This window comes from Curcuma longa, chromosome 11 (genome assembly GCF_044706935.1).
Source record: "Curcuma longa cultivar G26 ecotype Majalengka, Jawa Barat chromosome 11, ITB_CL_G26_1.1, whole genome shotgun sequence".
NCBI classification, from domain to species: Eukaryota; Viridiplantae; Streptophyta; class Magnoliopsida; order Zingiberales; family Zingiberaceae; genus Curcuma; species Curcuma longa.
This window is the reverse complement of record NC_133871.1, coordinates 3,487,776-3,509,488: the sequence shown is the minus strand read 5'-3', so window position 1 is coordinate 3,509,488 and position 21,713 is coordinate 3,487,776. Positions and strand designations below refer to the sequence as shown.

General features: G+C 39.9%; 2 protein-coding genes across 2 annotated transcripts; one reads left to right on the top strand and one right to left on the bottom strand.

Moving 5' to 3' along the window:
* The first annotated feature begins 9,047 nt into the window (after positions 1-9,047).
* LOC141838279 (uncharacterized) lies at positions 9,048-14,134 on the top strand. Its single transcript, XM_074725711.1, has 9 exons — positions 9,048-9,429; positions 9,902-9,994; positions 10,158-10,577; positions 11,022-11,157; positions 11,274-11,436; positions 12,188-12,316; positions 12,769-12,963; positions 13,138-13,260; positions 13,681-14,134. The coding sequence occupies exons 1-9, from the start codon at positions 9,234-9,236 to the stop codon at positions 13,774-13,776; spliced, it is 1,551 nt and encodes a 516-aa protein (XP_074581812.1). The 5' UTR covers positions 9,048-9,233; the 3' UTR covers positions 13,777-14,134.
* Positions 14,135-15,275: 1,141 nt separating this feature from the next.
* LOC141838280 (lipid phosphate phosphatase delta) lies at positions 15,276-18,980 on the bottom strand. Its single transcript, XM_074725712.1, has 9 exons — positions 18,915-18,980; positions 18,495-18,821; positions 18,201-18,296; positions 18,033-18,107; positions 17,782-17,912; positions 17,544-17,647; positions 17,296-17,424; positions 17,072-17,187; positions 15,276-15,816 (listed from the first exon to the last, which is right to left on the bottom strand). Exons 2-9 carry the CDS (start codon positions 18,657-18,659, stop codon positions 15,406-15,408), a joined length of 1,227 nt encoding a protein of 408 aa, XP_074581813.1. The 5' UTR covers positions 18,660-18,821; positions 18,915-18,980; the 3' UTR covers positions 15,276-15,405.
* Between the last annotated feature and the right edge of the window lie 2,733 nt (positions 18,981-21,713).

Below are 21,713 nucleotides of genomic sequence, written 5' to 3'. Positions count from 1 at the left end.
ATAAGATTGTTGGAATGATAAATTTTAACTTTATATAAGGAAAAAAGATAAATTCAAATGTGAAAATTTTTATTTCTGATTATTCTTTCGAGAATTTGATCTGTATTCTTTTGTAATAATCTAGTACCAATTGAATTATGTATGCGGAGACATCCTACTCTTCTTACTCCAAGGGAGATGTCTTGAGCCATATGTCTTATGCACGACCCTTCAACATCATGAACAGATACATTTTCCACCATGAGATATCCAATTGAGTGATCGTTCACGTCTCTCTATCTTTTTTTTAAATTATTTTTATAAAAAAATTTTTAATAATTCATATATTTAAATTTTTGAAGGAAAATATTTTACAACGATAGTTATAAATTGAACCATGAGTTAGCACTAAAAAATCGTTGGAATATCATTGCCGACTGCACTACACCATAGTTGGAGGGCCAACGTCGATTGTGTAGCCTCCTTAAAAAAAAATTGATAATCCCAGTTAGTCCTGAGGGTGACCGATCTGATCTTACAGAAGTTTTACACTAATTATCAAGGTAAATCGGGAAGTGCACGCAGCAACCAACTTATATGCTCAGCATTCTTTGATTGCGTTCCCCATTTGAAAGAAAATTCCTACAAATACGCCGTAATTGAGGATCGAACGACAGGTGTCTGGGTGACAACCTGAATGTCATACCACAGCACCATTACCCCAGGGACTTATGTAAGTCTCCTTAAAAAAAATGATAAATCCCAGTCAGTCTCATGGACTCAATCCCTGGGGGTGACCAGTCCGGTCCCACGAAAATTTTCCACCGACTACCAGAATAAATCGGGAAGCGCATACGGCGACCAATCCAGATGCCCAGCATCCTTTGATTGTGTTTCCCATTTGGAAGAAAATTCTTACAAATACGCCGTAGTTGGGGATCGAACCGCGGGTTCCTGAGTCACAACTCAGATGTCTTACCGTTGCACCATTGCCCCGGGACCTTATGTAATGTTCCGGTTGAGAATAGCTCCTGGACACGTCACCAGACCTAGCTCGCCGTAGGGTGGGATCGATGGAGAAGAAGAGCAGAAGGAAGAAGAAGAAGAAGAAGCCTGAGGACCGCCGGACCTGCGAGCACAACAACCGTCAGTAGGAAGGCCGGGTGTTGCCCCGGCGCGACCACTCCGACGCTCAAGTTAGGGGCAGTGGAGGAAGGAGGAAGATAAACAGTAGAGAATAATGAAGAGTCTAGAAAGTTGCGGGCGAGAGCCAGAGAGATACCTGTGGAGGGGAGTGGTCTGTTTATAGAAGGACGATCAAATGCACCTGTCACGTCAGCATTTAAGAAAGGTCTTCTCATGATTAATGAGATGGCAGGAATAATCAATCCCACTGTCCTATCGTTAATAAAGCTATCTCCAGTCACTGTTGGGATATTCAGCAGGGATATGGTATTAATTAGAGGGGGCGTGGGCTTGTCAGAGAATAATGATGAGGTGAGCTAGGGCGTAGTGGCAAATGTAAGTAAGACAGGTACACGGGTCCAGCGAGTTGTCGGAGGTGTGAGAGGATTTGGCCGTACGGCTGTGGGACAGGCGGAGTATACTAGGCTCTAGCCGGCTGGGAGGATCCGGCTAAGCTCCTGCCGGACAAGAGGATCCGGCCAGGCACCTGCCGGATAGGAGGATCCGGCTAGGCACCTGCCGGATAGGAGGATCCGGCTAGGCACCTGCCGGATAGGAGGATCCGGCTAGGCACCTGCCGGATAGGAGGATCCGGCCAGGCACCTGCCGGATAGGAGGATCCGGCTAGGCACCTGCCGGATAGGAGGATCCGGCTAGGCACCTGCCGGACAAGAGGATCCGGCTAGGCACCTGCCGGATAGGAGGATCCGGCGAGGCACCTGCCGGACAAGAGGATCCGGCCAGGCACCTGCCGGATGCCGGATGGAGGATCCGGAGGGGGCTCCTGCCGGGTATAGGACCATTCGGGGAGAAACCAGTTTAAGACACAAGTCAAGTCCTGGCTAGACCCTTGGTTTATCCCCGGAACATAAGCCTCCCCACTAGTCTAGTCGAAGGGAGCGTGGAGCGTACTGACTAGACTCAGTCAGACTTGTGTCTTAGTTGGGCCCAAGGCTTGACTTAGCGACCAGGAAGAGAGAGAGAGAGAGAGGCACAGGTGGGACCGGGTTTACCTGCATCACTTAAGCGGCCTAATTGCCCGCAACACGTGTTCGTGCGGGGTTGGTGGATGAGAAGAAAGGCGGTTTGACCAGGCGCAGCATGGGCGGGCGTCTTGTCCGAGGCATGAGTAATGATGACATTGGGAGCTGGCGAATCCTCCTTGGAGAGTGTGCAGACACCGTTTAGTCTTCTTCTTGGGGCGCGCATGGATTTTATTAGGTGACCTTTCAAGTCCGTGGGTTGGGGGACTATAAATAGGGATGCTAGCGTGCGTTTCTGTTATCATTCTCAAGCAACAATCCTGCGAGAGGCGCACCACAATCGGAACCACGGCCATGGACATCGACGGCGAAGGATCTGAAACGGGTTCCACCACGCACCCCAACGTTTCAAATGAGATGGAGACACGGGTGCAGGTGGCTCTCTATCGGGCCCGTGTAGCGGAGGAGAGATTGAAGCGCGTCGAGGAGGAGCTGATCCAGGCTAAGCTGGAGATCCTGAGGCTTCAGGACATCATCAAGGTAAGGGCCACCCAGGGCAGCGTCGTAGCGAGTCATGTTGAGGGATCCACTTCCGCGGTTCTGAGCCTGCTGGAGAAGATACAGGAGGAGATGGAGTTCATGCAAACTGCGGTTAGGAGGCTGCCCGGCGACCCTTCTTCGGAGTGATAGTCTACCTATTTCTGATATGTCACTGCTAATGTAATGGCTCGTTTATGCTAATAAAAATCTTGCTTATTGTAAGTGTAATGTGTTATCTAGTGCGTAAAAAGCAATGTTCATTAGGATAAGAGGGACGGAACAGATTACGGCTAGGCTTGAGTTCGAACGCTATCAGAAGAGTGTGCTAAACCAGCCGAGAGAGAGAGAACGGGATAATTAAGCCGATAATTAAGCTGATATGTTGTGTCGAGGAGAATCAGTTGTTGAGACGCGTGCCACGCTGTGACTGGCGGTATTTAAGGTAAGTACTGGCGTCGTGTGGGCGGAGAGGGGCGTTACCATTCCCGAAATAAGCAATTAAAGAGGCGTGCTTTTTACTTGTCTTTTCGTATCCAGCGTCTGACATCAGCAAAACCGTTCGGAGAAACGTGCTCAGATCCAACGGCTCCAATGAGATCCCGCCTTTTCTTTATCCCTGATCTGATGGCCACGGAGAGTTAGGGTTCCGATACATAACCGGCGTGAGTTCTCGAAAGACTCATCTCGCAATCTTCTTCCTTGCGCCTCCCTTCTGCTGCTGTCGGCACTTCTGCCTCAGACGTCTACAGTGTTCTACTTTTCCTTCTCCGGCAATCTTTCCGACGTAAGCTTCCCCTTCCTCTCCTAGTTCGCATTTTCGGTCTCGCATTTCTTTTCGCTTTTGGAGTTGTAAGCATGTCAGAGTCTAACCAAGCTTGGTATGAGTCCATGGTTTCGGTTTTTGATAGCGAGACTAGGTCGGCGATAAGGGATCGATTTGGGATCCCTCGCCAGTATAAAATTAAGGTGCCTAAGAGCCATCACCGTCCACACCTTCCTCCTCCCGGTTACCAGACCTTCTTCCTTGATCAATTGGAAGGAGGTCTTCGGTTCCCCGTTCCCGACTTCTTTATAAGGGTGGCTGCATATTTCGGTGTTCCGGTTAACCAATTTGCTCCCAACACTTTCCGGTTTCTAGCTTGCGCTTGTATAATCTTTCACGTGTATGGTATTCCTCTACACCCAACGGTCCTCCATTACTTTTTTTATCCTAAGAGGGGAGAAGAAGGAGTCTTTTATCTGAACGCCCGTCCCCGTCACAAATTCTTAGTCGAGTTCCCTTCATCTGTTAAGTTTTGGAAGACAAGGTTCTTTTTCGTTCGTCCCCCGAGCCCTATTCGTGTTGCCGACTGGCAAGATGAGACGTCATCCCCTCCTCGGCTAGTCAACTATAAGTCGCAGGCAGCCTACCAATCCGCCTTCCAGGTGATAGATGGTTTGTTGTTCCATACGGACCGGCTGCTTAGTGAAGAGGGTTTGCTATTTCGAGCAGGTCTGAGCCCCGTTGCTGCGGAGCTGTCTCAGCCACTCGGTAAGTAGATGTTTCTTTCCTTAGTTCACCGATTTCTAATTTCATATATTTCTCTGTTGGTTTGCAGAGGATCTTTTGATGGCGGCTTCACTAAACAAGTTCATCAAATGGGACCGGGCCTCTTTTAAGAAATTAACAGCACCCACTCCTTCTGAAGGGAGTCCGACACCAGCTGCCTCGGCTGGCAGTCAAGCGGCCGTAGCCGGGTCTGAGACGAGGTCTCAGAGGGCTGTGGAGAAAAGACCCCTACTAGAAGAGGCTAAGGAGAGGGAGCTTCGGTCCAAAAAAACCTCGATCTGACAAATCAGGTGGGAAGGCTCTACATCTGATGGCGTCGGTATATTGATGCAGTGTGGCGACGTCTCAAACTTCCCCAAATGGTCTTCCGGATCAGTCGTTCCAGTGTAGTCCACCAGCTGGGGCCCACGGAAATGGCGTGGGAGTTCTTCCTCTAGAATCCAAGGGGCAAAAGGGGATTTGTGGGAGCTACTCCCTTCACCGGGGTGCAGATCCTTCCCCTTTGAGTGACGACGAGGTGAAGCTCGCGCTGCTGCAGACTCTACGGACATTCCCCCATGGTCCTCGTACTGATGAAGGTGGGTTCGACCGTGGACCTGAGGGGCTGGAGCTCGATAGACTGGAGTATGATGGGCTGGGTCTTGCTGGGCCTGAGAGAGATGGGCCTGAGTATAATGAACTTGTGCAGGATGGACTGGTCGAGGATGGGCTTGATGGGCCTGAGAACGATGGGCTTCTGTAGGACCAAATAACTGACGCGCGGGCGGCGGTGGGGCTTCGCCGGAGAAAGATCGAGGGCGTGAAGGACCAGCTAGCGCTTGTGGTGGTTGCCTGGAAGCGGCTAAGCCGGCAGCGGCAGCAGCCACGGCTTGATCGAATTCTTCCTGCGTCATCGTGATGAGGCGAGGCTGAGGGGGTTCGTCCGTTGGCATCTCAAATCCGGGCAAAGTGGTTTCCCACAGACGGCGCCAAATTATGTTCCGGTTGAGAATAGCTCCTGGACACGTCACCAGACCTGGCTCGCCGTAGGGTAGGATCGATGAAGAAGAAGAGCGAAAGGAAGAAGAAGAAGAAGAAGAAGCCTGAGGACCGCCGGACCTGCGAGCACAACAACCGTCAGTAGGAAGGCCGGGTGTTGCCCCGGCGCGACCACTCCGACGCTCAAGTTAGGGGCAGTGGAGGAAGGGGGAAGATAAACAGTAGAGAATAGAGAAGAGCCTAGAGAATTGCAAGCGAGGGCCCAGAGAGATACCTGTGGAGGGGAGTGGTCTGTTTATAGAAGGACGATCAAATGCACCTGTCACGTCAGCATTTAAGAAAGGTCTTCTCATGATTAATGAGATGGCAGGAATAATCAATCCCACTGTCCTATCGTTAATAAAGCTATCTCCAGTCACTGTTGGGATATTCAGTAGGGATATGGTATTAATTAGAGGGGGCGTGGGCTTGTCAGAGAATAATGATGAGGTGAGCTAGGGCGTAGTGACAAATGTAAGTAAGACAGGTACACGGGTCCAGCGAGTTGTCGGAGGTGTGAGAGGATTTGGCCGTACGGCTGTGGGACAGGCGGAGTATACTAGGCTCTAGCCGGCTGGGAGGATCCGGCTAAGCTCCTGCCGGACAAGAGGATCCGGCCAGGCACCTGCCGGATAGGAGGATCCGGCTAGGCACCTGCCGGGTAGGAGGATCCGGCTAGGCACCTGCCGGATAGGAGGATCCGGCCAGGCACCTGCCGGATAGGAGGATCCGGCCAGGCACACCTGCCGGATAGGAGGATCCGGCCAGGCACCTGCCGGATAGGAGGATCCGGCCAGGCACCTGCCGGATAGGAGGATCCGGCCAGGCACCTGCCGGATAGGCACCTGCCGGATAGGAGGATCCGGCTAGGCACCTGCCGGGTAGGAGGACCATTCGGGGAGAAACCAGTTTAAGACACAAGTCAAGTCCTGGCTAGACCCTTGGTTTATCCCCGGAACAATGAAGGACAATGAATCTGATTTAATTTGATTTTATATGTTTCATCTTCTATATTTCTATGGAATATCTATATCCACTTAAATATTTTATTATTATCTATAATTATATTTTAAATAAGAATAATAAAATATTAAAAATAAAAATTAATAAATGAAATAAATAATAAAAAGATGGATCACTGATAAAATAAAAAAAATCAATATAATTTAAATTGAAGAGACATTAGTGAATTTTAGATTTTTAAAAAAAAGTAAAATTTGTCGTTCAGTGGTTTCACACAGACGATCTCATGATCATCTATGAAAAAATAAATCAAAAAATTATAGTTAATTATTACGTAGGATGATATTTAAATTCTTATTTTTTTTTACAACTATGTGTCGAGATTTTAAATATAAGTATATTTTATGAGACCTATCTAATCTAAAAATTTCCATATATAATTATTTAATTAGATTTAAAAAAAAAATCTATTTCATCTTCCATTCCATTCAAATTAAATATCGTATTCTTTATAATATTTGAAAGAAATTATCATTTAATGTGGAGCTATTTTCGAGGATCTGACATCAGTCATGTTTCAAAATCAAGGTGTCGTAGTCCCGAGGTTACGGTGAGATCGCAAAAAATGAGATGAACTTTTTAAAATATATTATATTTAAGAAGTTTAAAAGATTTATTCGATCATTTTCGAGGTTACGGAATACTATTAACATCCATTTATATATTTAAATATTAAATAGGTAGTAAAAATGTATTTATATGATAAAATATTAATTTATATATTTGGATAAATTTTATCCCAACTAGTTCAATATCTAACACATATCAATCACTTTTAATTCAATACAATCCAAGAAAAAATCTCTCTTCATACACATGCTCACAATATCAATGTTTGTGACATATAATAAATTAATAATAAAGTCACAAACACCCTAATGTGGGACTAAAAACTCATATATAATGCTTCATCTATCTCTTGTTTCCATTCGATTTTTCTACAGGTTCCTTATGCATCATCAATAAGAAGTTTAAAGTTTATTATATGCTCAGGTTTGTACTTGTCTAGATGTAACATATATTAGGATATTGAGCAAATACTTGAGTAATATAAGAATCGAGTCTTGCGGTATCTACAAAGAATAAAAGACTATATATTCATCTATAAGAGGTTAGATTAACTTGAGATTGTTAAATATGCTGACTCTATTTTTGTTGAATGCCAAGATAGTATGATATTTACATCAGGTTGTATCTACCTGCTAGCTAGGGGAGTTATCTTTCGAAAGAATGCAAAACAATCTCTTGTAGCCTCTTCTACCATGAAGTAAAGTTTGTGATATGTTATGAAGTATTATTCAATCATAGAATATGGTCATAGATTTTTATCATATATTGAATTACACAAAGTGGACATAAATGATCACTCAAGTTATTTTATGATAATAAATCAATAATTCTATATTTCAAAACAATACGAGTTCGACAAAATCAAAATATAAAAGACATCAAATGTGTAGTTATGAAATACAAAGTTGAGAGTAGATAGTTGTCTATAAAGTATATCGGAGCAAACGCTATATATATAATTATGGATCCTTTAGTAAGGAGTGATATTAGTGTCATGTGCTTAGATGATATTTAACTTCAATGGCAGTTTGTAATTTTTGAATGGTTTTATATTATAGATAAAATTTTAGTTATTTTGGTTTATTATATATTTTTCAGGTTATTTTCTACATAAATAAGGATTTTGATTGATTTACACATCAGACTTTCATTTACAATTTAATCTCACTAAGGGTTAAGATGAATCAATAGGAAATAGACATGTTAAGATCATACTATATGAAATTTTATCGCTACACATTCATAATCCATGTCATTAAATTGTATCGACAACCTATTTGTGTTAAGTTACAATAATTATAATAAATACCAGTTTGATCATGTGTTGATATGATCACTTTGATAATGACAACAAATTTGAGCTCGAATAATTATTTTTTTTATAAAATATAATTATAAGATTACACGTATAATTCATGTGAGAGATTATTAAATTATTAATCAAATGTTAGGCTTATATGCAAGTTAATTATTAATATGACTCTTATAACTCTTTAACGTGTAGAGATATTATGAGTAATTTACATTTTACCCTTTGGAAGAAAAAAATTAGGGCATTACATAATTACTAAAATTTAACTATATTATTTATGAATGAAATTAATGCAAATAGTTTTTTAAATGTTAATGAATTAACACTTTTCCCTTTGAAATTCGTGAAATTGTAAATTTAGTTCAAATATTTTGAACTATATAAGTAAACAATCTCACGCTTTACGGGAACAGAAATAAAAAAAAAGAAATTAAAATACAAAAAAAAATCCATCGATAAAGGGGACAAATTAAAGAAAGCAATAGTTATCACATCAAACTCTTTACGCAAAACTAAAATATTTCTAAAACGATTAAAATATCATTAATGATTAAATGCCACGTGGCAAAAAATGTTATTAAAATGATTTTTTTTTTTTGATAAAATTTCCTTTTTCCCATTTTATATATGTTTATTTTATCGATTTCAGAATATATTCCTCCTGTCTTTGCTTTTCACTCGCAAGCCACTCACCCACGACTGTGCCTGGGTATTTGAGTGGGGCCCGCCAGTCTCCCAGGGTGGGCGGCGGGCTTGGTCAACGCGCAGACTGAGTACGCGCTCCGCCGCGATTTCGCTGGGGACCACACTTCGCCCAATCTCTTGTTCTTTGTCTGGTAATTAATGGTGGTAATCGCCGTTAGTTAATAGATAGAGATGGTGATGTCATTGTAAAAGGGAGGGAGTTGCAGCTCCAGTTCTCCTCGGTCGGCCCGCTTTTTCATCCTCCGCAATCTTCGAATTCACGCCGCTGACTCGCACGTTTGGTTTGCTTTGGTTTGGTTTCCAATTTCCAATCCCAAATTATTTCGGAGAAGAGGCGGAGGAGAAAGGAGAATCGAGAAGCGGCAGAGGAATGGGGTTGTGCTCGTCGAGGCCCGATAGTTGCGTGAGGGGGCAGCGGAGGTCCGACGCGGGGGCGCGGAGGCGGCGGCCACGGTCGGCCAGGCACAGGGCGGCGTCGGCGTCGCGGAAGACGATGGAGACGATCGACGAGGCGCCGGGCTTCGACGGGAACGATTCGATGTCCTACAGCAACCCTGCGTTTCAAGGTGGCGACTTGATCCCCTTTTCTTAGTTTTTGAGGATCCGCGGGGTTGATTTTGGGGGAAATAATGTTTTTTTTTTTATATCTCGATGTGGATTTTTGATCCGCATTGAGTTGGCGCTGCTTCCGAAGTCGCAAATCTTTGGCTCCTTTGATTTGCAGTTTGAGTAGGGAAATTGTGCTGCATTGAATGAAAACCCTAATTCCAAATCTGGATCTAAGTTGAGATGTCGTGAGATGTGGATTGCCTTCCAGATTGTTGAGTCAGCTATGGGATCGTAGTCGCCTCTGCTGCATTTTTACGCAGTTTACAGAATATTCCCGGCTTATTCACAACATTTTATTATACACGTTTTATTTCAGGCGTTACAAAAAAAAAAAAAAAAACAATGTTCTAACTCTGTCTTTATTGTTTAGTTAGCAATCTTTATTTATTTATAGTTGATCTAATCAGTTTGGTATTGTATAAATTGAAGTTATGACATCGGCTGGGAGTGTTGACGAAGCATGGTTTGACACTTTTTCTACAATAGAATCTGATGAGGATGATTTCAAGAGTGCTCAGGATGGTAGGTTGCACACACCAAATTAAACTCAGTTTAACTTTCATATGCAAGAATATATTTTTTAGTTGTTCTGATGAAATAGGATGGGTAGTTAAACACTACCCGCTATCTTTTTTATCCGATTATGTTCTAGCTCATGTCTTTGAATAATGATGTGCCTTGGCAGATGTTCTCCATGGAAATGGCTCTGAAGCTGAAGGTCTTGTGAGTCCTAAATCGTTTAGAGATGACAATCTTGGAGTTGCTGACCAGAATACTTTGTCCATTGTTTCTACTGAGAGACAGAAAGGGCAAAAACTAGGGGAGCAGTCTTCAATAAACTCGGTAACTACTGCAAAATCATTTGTCAGTCATGAGGATGTATCAGTCATTTCTGCAGAGGAGAATGCTGAAGGGGAAGATGAAGGTATATTGAACAACTGTGGGATCCTTCATAACAACTGTTTGCCATGCTTAGTTGTTACTACCTCAACAATCGAAAAGAGGAAATCATTGAGCTCCAGTCCACCAAACTCAGCTAAGAAGGCTTCCTTGAAGCTCTCCTTTAAGCGCAAGTCTGGGGAAGCCCATGCTACCTCAACACGATGTGAGTGTTTATTAATGTGATATTAGTTTCTACTCGGATAATGTCAACCTTCTTAGACTTTGAGTTCATACGTAAAATTTTCTGAACGGAACTTTATCAACTTCCATCTTTGATAGTGAATTCTATGCAAATATCATCAACTATTACTTAATAAACTAATTGTTGAATTAAACTCTGGTCTGTCCATCATGTTTTTTCTCACATGCCCATTGTTCAACCACTTTCTATTTCAGGGCTCATAAATTTGGTTTAATATTTGTTGTTCTTCTTGGGTCTTTTTGATTTTAATCATCTGAAACCTTTCTATTTAGGAGTCTAAAATGCAGGTGCTTTGCCTCCCTATCTATTTAACTAGAACACCACGCCAAATTTATGAGATTAACTAGAGATATTGGTTAGTGTAATTATATAAGCTGTTGACTTTCTCTCTTCATTTTCATCAAGTTTCTACGAAAGTCTTCCTTGAAAAGCCACTAGCAGGATCTCAAGTTCAGTTATGCACATTAGGGAAGAAAATGCTTGATAGTTGGTCACCTATTGAGCCCAATACTTTCAGAGTACGAGGGGAACATTACCTTAAGTAAGTGATTTCATCCTTTAAATTTTAACTCCTGTGCATTTTAACTTCATGCTATAATGAGTACTCAAGCTTGTGTGAACTGAATTTTTATACTAATTTCTATAATTAACCACTAGGGATAAGAAGAAAGTTTTTGCTCCAAATTGTGCTGCATATTCTCCATTTGGTGTTGATGTATATTTGTGCCAGCAGAAAATTAGCCACATTGCCCAATTTGTGCAACTTCCCTTTGTAAATTCACCTAGCAAGTTGCCACCCTTGCTTGTAGTTAATGTGCAGGTACGCAATCAACCTACTTAAGCTAAATTTACTTTTATCCTAATTAACTTTGTATAATCTGTTTGATTCTATATCATGTTCTAAGCTGAAACATTTATATGTTCAGTTTTTGCATTCATGCTCATTAGTAGATCAATTGAAAGGAAACCTATTGCATAAGAAAAGTTTTGGCACGCTTTATCTTCTTATTAATACAGATAATATACCACCTCTAGTATTATAGTGATAGTGGGATTTCCAACACATCTATTATATTTGTCTTCCCAATGAAGCCCAGTATTGGGATTTCAAACACCTTAAAGTTTTGTCAGTGTATTTAAAATCCACCATTTTACGGAAAGAATTTAGAGTTAATGGTTTATTGATATCATTTGACTGGCAATATTAACTGGGTCAGCTGGTTGGTGTCACTGATTTGTCCAACTGGAGGTGTGAAGCTGCCTGACCTGAATGTTAACATAACTTCTATTTTTCTACACCAGCCTTAGTTCGAGGAAGATTTCCATGACATGATGATGATTGAGCAATGATAATTTGAAATCACATTTTTATTATTAGATTTAGACATATTCACGTTACCAAGGGGGAGATGCAAAAAACAAAGACTGTTTTTTTCCCTTTGTATAACTTTGATCCTGTAATATTCTAAAGCTGTCCCTTAAATAACCTAGCTATTTACTTAATCATCATCCATTTCTTCTACTTCATATGTCTTAGACTGAATACCTGATCTCATATATCTATCTTGCAGGTTCCACTTTATCCTGCAACTATATTTCAGAGTGAAACTGATGGTGAAGGAATAAGCTTTGTATTATATTTTAGGCTTTCAGAAGGCTACTCTAAGGAACTTCCTTCTCATTTTTTGGAGAGCATTAGAGTAAGATTTATTTTGTTTGTAATGCCGTCTTTACCATTGTATTTTCCTCCATATTAAGAGTAGGTATATTTGTGTGTCAAGACTATGCTTTAGGATTATATCCTGGGTCTATGGTTTTATGTAGTTCCATTGGGCCTGATTGCCACCAGTTAGTAACAGAGTAAGAAATAATTAGCAAAAACCTGTTGTAGAAGCCGACTGATACAAATCGTGTTCCTACAATAACTCGTGTCATATATTCCATTGTATTCATCAAATTTTCATGAGAAGAATTTGATGAATATTTGTTTGAGTGTTTTCTTTGCTTGCTGATCTTAATATGAGGGTGCAATATTACGTCATATGTTTGCATACATGTTTGGGTGCATCATGTATCATGTATATGCTTATTGATTAATTGTCCTAAGGATTATTTGCATTGTTTAAAGGCTGCTATATTTACATTGTCATAGAGGTTAATTGATGGCGAGTCTGAAAGATGCAGAGGTTTTCCTATGGATTCACTTGTTCCCTTCAGAGAAAGGTTAAAGATACTTGGGCGTGTAGCAAATGTGGAGGATCTTCCTTTAAACACTGCCGAGAGGAAACTCATGCATGCATATAATGAGAAGCCAGTTTTATCTCGTCCTCAACATGATTTCTACTCGGTAAATGATCATTCTCTTTTGAAATCAAATCAAATTCCTATTAGTCAATGATCCACACTATGCTTGATGTGTTGAATTTTGGACAAATGAATATTTGATTTAAACAGCTTGCTCGAATGGTGCACACTACACCTCTCCAGCAGCTAAACTTAATACCTAATGTATCGTTTGCAGGGCAAGAACTACTTTGAGATTGATTTGGACATGCATAGATTCAGTTATATCGCAAGGAAAGGATTCGAAACCTTTATTGACAGGCTGAAGCTCTGTGTCTTGGATATTGGCTTAACGATACAGGCAAGCATTTGCACTTAACTTTACTAAAAAGCATCATCATGTCATTAAACCGTGTTTGTCCCATATAATTAGGGTCGAGTGCATCTGCCTCTGTTGAGCTCTATGCAAAACTCAATACTAATATTCAATTAATTAAATTACTTTTATTCTAGTGGTGTAATATTATCTTTAGTCTTTCCCTTAATGGATTTAAATCTTTGAATCCAATTTATCTAACCATCTCAAGTTATCATCTTGATTTATCATCAGTACAAGAAACATTTGTACCATATTAATATTTTTTATTTTGTATTGAATAACTTTATACGATCATTTTAATATTCTCATCTCATACTCTCCTTTCTCACTTAACTAAGACTCAAAGAAGCATGAAGTTATTCTTGTCTGGAGATAAGTCTCATGTTAATTATTGTGATACAGGGAAACAAGTCTGAAGATCTGCCAGAGCATGTGTTGTGCTGTGTGCGGTTGAATGAGATCGACTATTCCAAATACGTTCAGCTCGCTGTACATTAACATTGAGCAAGGACAGATCTCAGTAGACGTTGGTGTTTGATCGTATATAGACGCACATTTACGGAACTTTCTGCTTCATTGCAACACAAAATGAGCCCTGAAGCAGCCATTGATAGACTTTATGTAGATTTGTGCAGTCACTCTGAACAAGTCTTCTTTGAGAAACTGGACAAGGATCCTCTCTTGGCAAAATAAACTTTGGTGGTTTAGATAGTAACAATCTGATCCTTGTAGCTGCTGGTTCAAGAGACACGCATAGTTGTAAAAGATACTATTCGATGCATCGCCTGATTATCGTTGCATCTGCGATTGTTGTATACAAACCATGCTTGATCAATGAAAAATACCAGTTTCATTTCACCACTGTGCTCGCCTAAAATTTTTCATTGTTCATCCTTTTATGATGCTTCACATTGAGCAGGAATCTGTTACTTTTTTTTTTTTCCTTTTGTAATATTACTTTGACTAGTTTGTGTTATTGACAGAACAAAAAGGACAAGGAGATCTGTCAAATTTTATTAATTAGCTGAATTCCAGCTGCTATAACGAGACTTTGTAAGAAAACATCTAGAAATTTTGTTGAAGATACAATTATCTCTAACGCTTTGTTTGGGAGGAAGTGAGGGAAAGGAAGGAAGAGTAGATAAGGGGAAGAGAACTTTGAACCTTGTGTGGAAAGGAGTGAGGGAAGAGGAGGAAAGGATAGGGAAGGGTAAGTTTTACTTTCTTACTTGAAAAGGCAAATTTTCTTACACTCCAATTTGGGATGTAAGAAAGGGGAAGACAACTCTAAATATTATTTATTTCAATTTTATTCCTGTTTTAAATTATTAATTTTTAAATAATTTATTTAATCTAATTTTTTTTTAATTTCTCCATGATTTTTTCATTCATTTCTTACATTAATAAATTTTTATAAAAATACATGTAAAAATACTGATTTATCCTTTGTCGTACCAAAGTATATAAATTTTATATTTCGTATGTTTATTCATTATTTTTTAAAATTTTTTATTTATTTAAATCATAAATAGTAATTTTAATTGATTTCATAAGGTGATTTTAGTAAGAAAAATCTTACATCGGTTTAATGGTTATACATATTTTTTCACATGTAATTTTATTTTAAAAAGTAAGAGTATTTTTGTAATTATATATATTTAACGTTCATTCTCTTTATTTTCTTTCCAAACAAGGTAATACATATTATGTTAATGAACCTTCCCTTCCCCCAAACAAGGAAAATATAAATACTTCCCTTCTCCTTCCTTTCCTTCCCTTCCCCTCCCTTTTCCCTTCTGTTAATGAACCTCTCTCACCCCATCCAAACAGAGCAACAATAGCAAGAAGTAAATAGAAGGAACATGTTTGTGCAAATGAGATTGCAAACTCACTGAAATCTGACTATTCCATCATCCTTGAAGATGAAGCTGTCTAAACAAAAAAGGCAACTGCAATAAGTAAATAAATGCAAAGATGTGTGCAAAGGTGATTGCAAAATGATTTAATGATAATTTTTTTCATATTCCATAAAAATACTATACACAATCGCGATGAGTATTTCAGCTACAGCCTCACCTACTTCAAGTTATCGCATCAATAAATCTGAGAAAAGAGAATAAAAACCTGCTACAAATTTAGATGAGAGAACAGAGAGGGAACCAAATCAACTACTGACCACGCAAGGCCAGCATACTGAAGAAACCTAATTCCAGTGTCAACATCATATGCCTTCTGAGGGAGAAAAGCAACCAATTTCTGTAAGTAAACTGATTGCTTACTGCCTTCTGGTTTTCCCTTGCTTCCGGATCCCTTAAGCATAGGTACATAGGATGATGATACAATTGGAATACCCAATGTGTTGCAGACAATAGGCAGCAGCCATTTGGCTATAGCCTTGCTGCAGAACTTCACGATTAGTATTGTAGGAATGCCAACCAGTATCCGACCGAAGAAGGCTGTGAATGGTAGTTGAGGGCTGAAAACACGTGGCACGCCCTCGTGGTGAAAATGAATGTATGTTTGTTGAACTCCGGAAACCTGTATACATAAGTTTTATGATTTAGCATTACAATGGAAAGCTATGAAATCAATCCTTACAGCAAACTGTGAAAAGAAACACTGTTTAGAGAGAATGGTATGGCTTTCCTCTTCCACATGTACAATATTTGCCTAGCTTATTTGGAAGATTGACGAAAGATGAAGGCATAAATTTCAACCAAAAGTTTTATTTTAGGCCTCTGAGAACATCCACACTTGTTAAAGATCATCCAAAAGGTTAATAGTCCCAAAAGTTGTTTAATGATCAATGCATCAGACTCATTTCACAGTCGAGGAAAGCCAGTGGGGAATTAAAGCAGGTACATAGAATGAGATAGAGTGCGCTTATGGTGAAAGGTATGTGCAAACCTGTTATGCATTAGAGATAAATTAAGTGATGAAAGATTAGCTGGAGCAGGCATTGCCAACAGGTGAGGTTGGAAAACCAAGTTAAAAATAAAAAATTGTAGATCCATGTATAGACATATGAACAAGGAATTGACGACATGATGCAAATTGAATTAGCAAAGGTGATAACACATAGAAAGGACAAGCATGAAAAAACAAGCTAACTAAGCTGAGTTAATAGAGTCTAGAAAGTATCTTATTCACACTTAAGGGCCTTAGCATCTAGATCCAAGATAAGATACAAGCGGCCATGAGTCTCAATTATCTGAGGTCCGTTATATAGATTGTGGATTTTATCACATCACCGAACTCAATGTAAAGACAAACATAGGTTCTTGTTGTGACAATGACGATGATGAACATTGAACACTATGCAAGGCACACCAGTAACAATATGCAATGTAAGATGATATAACGGGATTTTATTTTGCCATCTAAAAGGATAAGCAGATGATATTTTATTATATAGTCAAGTGATAACAGCAGGCAGAGCTGATTCTAATAAGATGCAAAGTAGACAATGTTTTAAAAAGCATCCTAGGTGGCAACCTAGGTGTTTTGGGATACCTTCTGCTTCACCTACAAGGTAAGTGGTTTGTTTAAGCGGACATTTCAAAAGGCAGGTTAGGCTGACTAGGCAGCTTGCCTAGGTGTTTGGTTGGAGAATTCATGCATACTTCATACCAAAAGTGTGTTTGCTAAATTTTTGAAATTTTCAGCAAGAATGTAGCTGTTGAGGCACACATCAATATAACTTATAGTCCAAGAAGCATGAAAAAAAAGGTTTTAAGATAAAGTGTAGAATTCTGTAAAGGAAAATCTAAGAAAGAGTGAAGATTGTGCTTACTATTCCAAATGCAACACCATCAAAGGCCGCGTGGTACTCAAAACTTGGGGTTGGCAATTCTGGAGTAGGATATGCAAATGCCAACAGGAAAGACAGACCAGCCCAGAAAGTTGTAACTGAGACACAAATAAACCCTTATCACCAAGTGGAGAAAGCTGAAAACTGGCATTCGACATTGACATGTAAATTGAGTAACGTTGCTTGTTAGAGACTTTCAAGCGTACCATTCTGTCCAGAGATGACAAACTCATCAATATATACATGGACCATTAACCAAAACGCAAGGATAGCAAGCCCAAAGCCAATTCCAGCAATTACATCTGTCATACTATGCATACCTAAATATACTCTCCCTGAATAGACAAACAACATAAGAACATAAGACTTACAGCTGCACAAAGATAAAAAAACTAAACAAATATTGTTTCACTTTAAAATATGTACTTATGTTACAAAGTTGACCTTGCCTCACCTATGCCAATTAGAAAGACAAACAAGCATACTAGTCCGAACAAAATTGCAATTTCAAATCCATCTCTTCGTGGATAATATGTCAGGATATAGAATACTAAATATCTGCAAGGACCATAAGAACATCATAACTGAGAGATATTTCACCAGAGGTTACCATTGTATACATTAGTTTTTTAGCAGTGTACATGATGGAAGATCTGTGTTCTTTTACTAAATCATGAATAACAAAAACTTACCCCAACAGACAAACTGTGTTCAGACAATGTGAAGAAGGCAATCCATACTCCATGGCATTCTCCTTCTCGTCTGCAGTGGCAGTTACCCTCCTCACAGGAGGACAACTAGGTCTAGGAGCTGATACGATATCCTATAAGTCCATACAACAGAACATTTCACAAATCAAATTATAGAACTATCATAAAGGTCTAACAATGAGTTGCTAGATCATTTCATCAGAATGATTGCATGAAACAAATATCAAAGGTACCTTTATTGAGTTCCCAATGTAATCACAGAAAGCCATCAATAAGGTCATCTGCCTTGCCAATTTGGAATGCCCACTCTAGAAGATTAACAACGAGAAGGAAAATTTATTGTCTATTCATCCACTCTTCGAAGGTGAAGAAATAAAAGGCTGAAAAAATTGCAAGCATACCCAGAACAGAATGGGGAGAAATCCTGTATAGAAAGGAACGGACACAACGCATGACAGCGTGGTGAACAAATTGTCCAAGAACCCATTTTGCAATCTCTGCAGGAGAAATTATCAGAACTCGGATCAAAATTCTACCTTGAGAACAATTTTATGACATTTAGGTATGCCATCAAATGAATCAAACCAAATTTTAAAAAAAGGCCACTACTTTTTTTGCAGATTCACCAAAAGAATGGCAAAGCTACCAATTTGCCGGACGCAAACCCTAAAATCCAAAAGAAATTTATGGTTCACCTGCAACCGAAGGATCGCCGGGGTATCTGCGATCACCCGGCGCGTGATCAACGGCTGCGTTAGTGCTCTGACCCTCCTGGTAAGATCGAATGTCGATGCTGCCACAACCCAGCCCGCGATCGAAGAGAGGGTCAACGCCTGCCAAAAAGAAATTCCCCCCTCCATTCCTCTCCCTCCCTGCTGCGTCGATGAAATCGAAATCCCCTCCGAATCAGCTCGCAAGCACCCCAATTTCGGCCACAGCGACACGGGAAGGCAGCGATACAACGCCTCCCAGCTGTAACTCCTCTGGCCTTCGCTGCTTCTGGACCACCAGCCTCCGTCTACCTGATCAACCAAACACAATCGGTAGCGTTATATACGGAGTTGGAACGGTCTCACACGCTCCACCGGTCAAAACTCGAAAATGGTGAAAGCCACCTTCGGAGGCCGCTCGGAGGATTCGGGACGTCGAAGTGTTTGAAGATAAACAGAAGGGAAGAATATTAGAGGATCTAAGGAGGAGGGACCCAATCGACCTTCAGTAATTAATTGATATTAATATAAGGTACATTAAGAGGGTCTAAAAATATACTTATTCTACTACTAATCAGCTATTGTATAGATTAATTAATGTTTTAAAAGAATGATATATATAGCAATAAATTGAAGAACTTTCTTAGATGGTAGGCACCATGACTCTCCATGTCCCTTTTGGTAGGAAGGTTCTCAGTAATTCAAGTATAGTTTATTTATTTTTGTTACTAAGTCTTCTATCTACGGCAGCGTGAGGCTGAAAATTTTTTCTTCGTCGTAATTCACTACCAGGAACATGTGGTCCACCTTTTGTTTTGTAATAATAATAATAATAAATAATTTAAAAAATATGTAGTCCACTTAATCAATCTTATATAATGGATTTCACATTTATATATGAAAAAATATAAAAATTATAAAATTATTATAAAAGTATAAAAAGCACCGATTATAATTAATTCATCCGATCGCGCGCTCAATCTCAGCCGCGGGCCCGTTGGAACCGCAACTCGCCGGCGGTCCGGAGGTGGCCGGATTCCGGCCGCGATTTGGCCGGAATCCGGTCGGATTTCGGTTGAATCGGCCAACAGACACTGTTGGCCGATTCCGGTCGAAATCGGTCGGATTCCGGCCAAATCACGGCCGGAGACCGGCCGCGGTCGACGCGTCGGCGCCGGGCGCGTCGACCACGGCCGGTCTTCGGCCGCGATTCGGCCGGAATCCGGCCGAATTCCGGGCGCCAGCGGCGCCAGCCACTGCTGCCGTGTTTCGGTCGGATTCCGGCCCAATCCGATCGAAATTCGATGCCGGGATGTGCGCCGTCGAGTTGCGGTTCCAACGGATCCGGTCCGGCGGCCGGAGGTGATCGGACGGCGATGAACGAGCGGCGGAAGCGCGCAAACGTCGAGGAGTCGCGCACGGGGCGCATAATCCATATTAGCAAATTTCTATAAAAGTAAACATTATTTTAATTTCATCAAAATTTTATTTTTATTTATTATAATAAATTTATTTAATAGTAATCAATTCAATCACGTGACAATGTCACAGCACATGCGGTCCACCTGAATTGAAGATAAGGTTGTCAAAGCATGTAAATCTAATGGTAAAAGTCTGTTGCTTCTAGAATCATTAGGATCGTTGGGCGTGGGGGCTGTTGAGTGTGCTTCGGAGGGAGAGAGTAGCGCGTTTTTTTATATAATTCAAATGTTCATGATTAATAAATTGAATATTCATGAACATATTTAATATTTAATTTAATAAAAAATTATTTATATTTTTCAATAGATAAGAATAAATTTAAATTAAATAAATAAATTTAAATTAAATAAATAAATTTAAATATATATGTGTTCAGTTCTTTAATAATTATAAATAATATACTTATTAATAAAATTTTTATTAATATGTTAAATAAATAAAAATTTTAAAATAAATAAATAATTTTATATCATCAAATTCAATAATCAAACAAATAAATTTAAAATATAAAAATTTCAAACAATCAAATAATCTTGAATTGAAAGTTTAATAATATCTAAACGAACAAGCTCAAGTTCATAAAATAAAATTAAGTCAAACTTGAACAGTTATTTCAACAACTTAATTCATTTTAAACTCGACTTAATTTGATTACCTTATCAAATAAATTTGAATATCATTAAATTTTCAGGAAAACATTATCCCTTTGAAAGATGATTTTAAGTTCGACATGCATGATTCACTATAAGCCACTCGTACAAATGGTCAAAGTGATACATACTTACTTTCGGGACATAACTGAGTTAGTTATGATGAAACAAACTTGCTGAAGATGATAAAAATTTGAATTTCGATGAAGCCAAAATAATATCTTTCTGCATCGAATTCAACCAAGAACAATAGGGATAAAGATCCTCACCGTCCTGTCTTCTTTTTTCCACTCTTCTTTGGGTCATAAACACGGGTAGACCTTCGATCATAATGATTCCACAAATTATTAAAATCTATATTAAACTAATATTTTTAACCTTGGAGGATTTATATAAGAGGGTAAAGATTTGAATTTCGACGAGACTGAAATAATATCCTTCTCCCGTCAGATTCAACCATGAACAATAGGGATATAGATCCTCACCGTCCTGTCTTCTTTTTTCCACTCTTCTTTGGGTCATAAACACGGGTAGACCTTCGATCATAATGATTCCACAAATTATTAAAATCTATATTAAACTAATATTTTTAACCTTGGTTCATATAGCATCATATACTATTTAAATTCATTGAGGAAAATACAAACAAACGCAGGAAACAAGGAAAATGGCTGCAGCAATGTAGTGTAACGAAAAGTATAGTTGATCTGTATTGAGAAATATGGAGCTGGATATATTGGCTCTTTGTGGAGTTGCACTGGGCTGGAGCCCAATAAAGCCCAGCCCTGTCTACGCCACTGTTTCTTATGAAATGTGAACCAGAGAAGTGAGTTTGCTGAAGTATACATTCATGATAGCATATATACACCAACGATCAAGGGCGGAGGCCTACTCTTCTGCAAAAGATGGAATCCGTCATCTTAGCGGGCCCACACGGTCGGCTCCACGATCATCTGTGAGGAGGTAAATCGAGAAATTACAGTTGGTCAGGACGCATGAGGTATTACCTGACTTCACCAGGATTTGAACCCTTGCTCTCTTCTGTAACTCTGTTGCGTCATAACCAACTCAG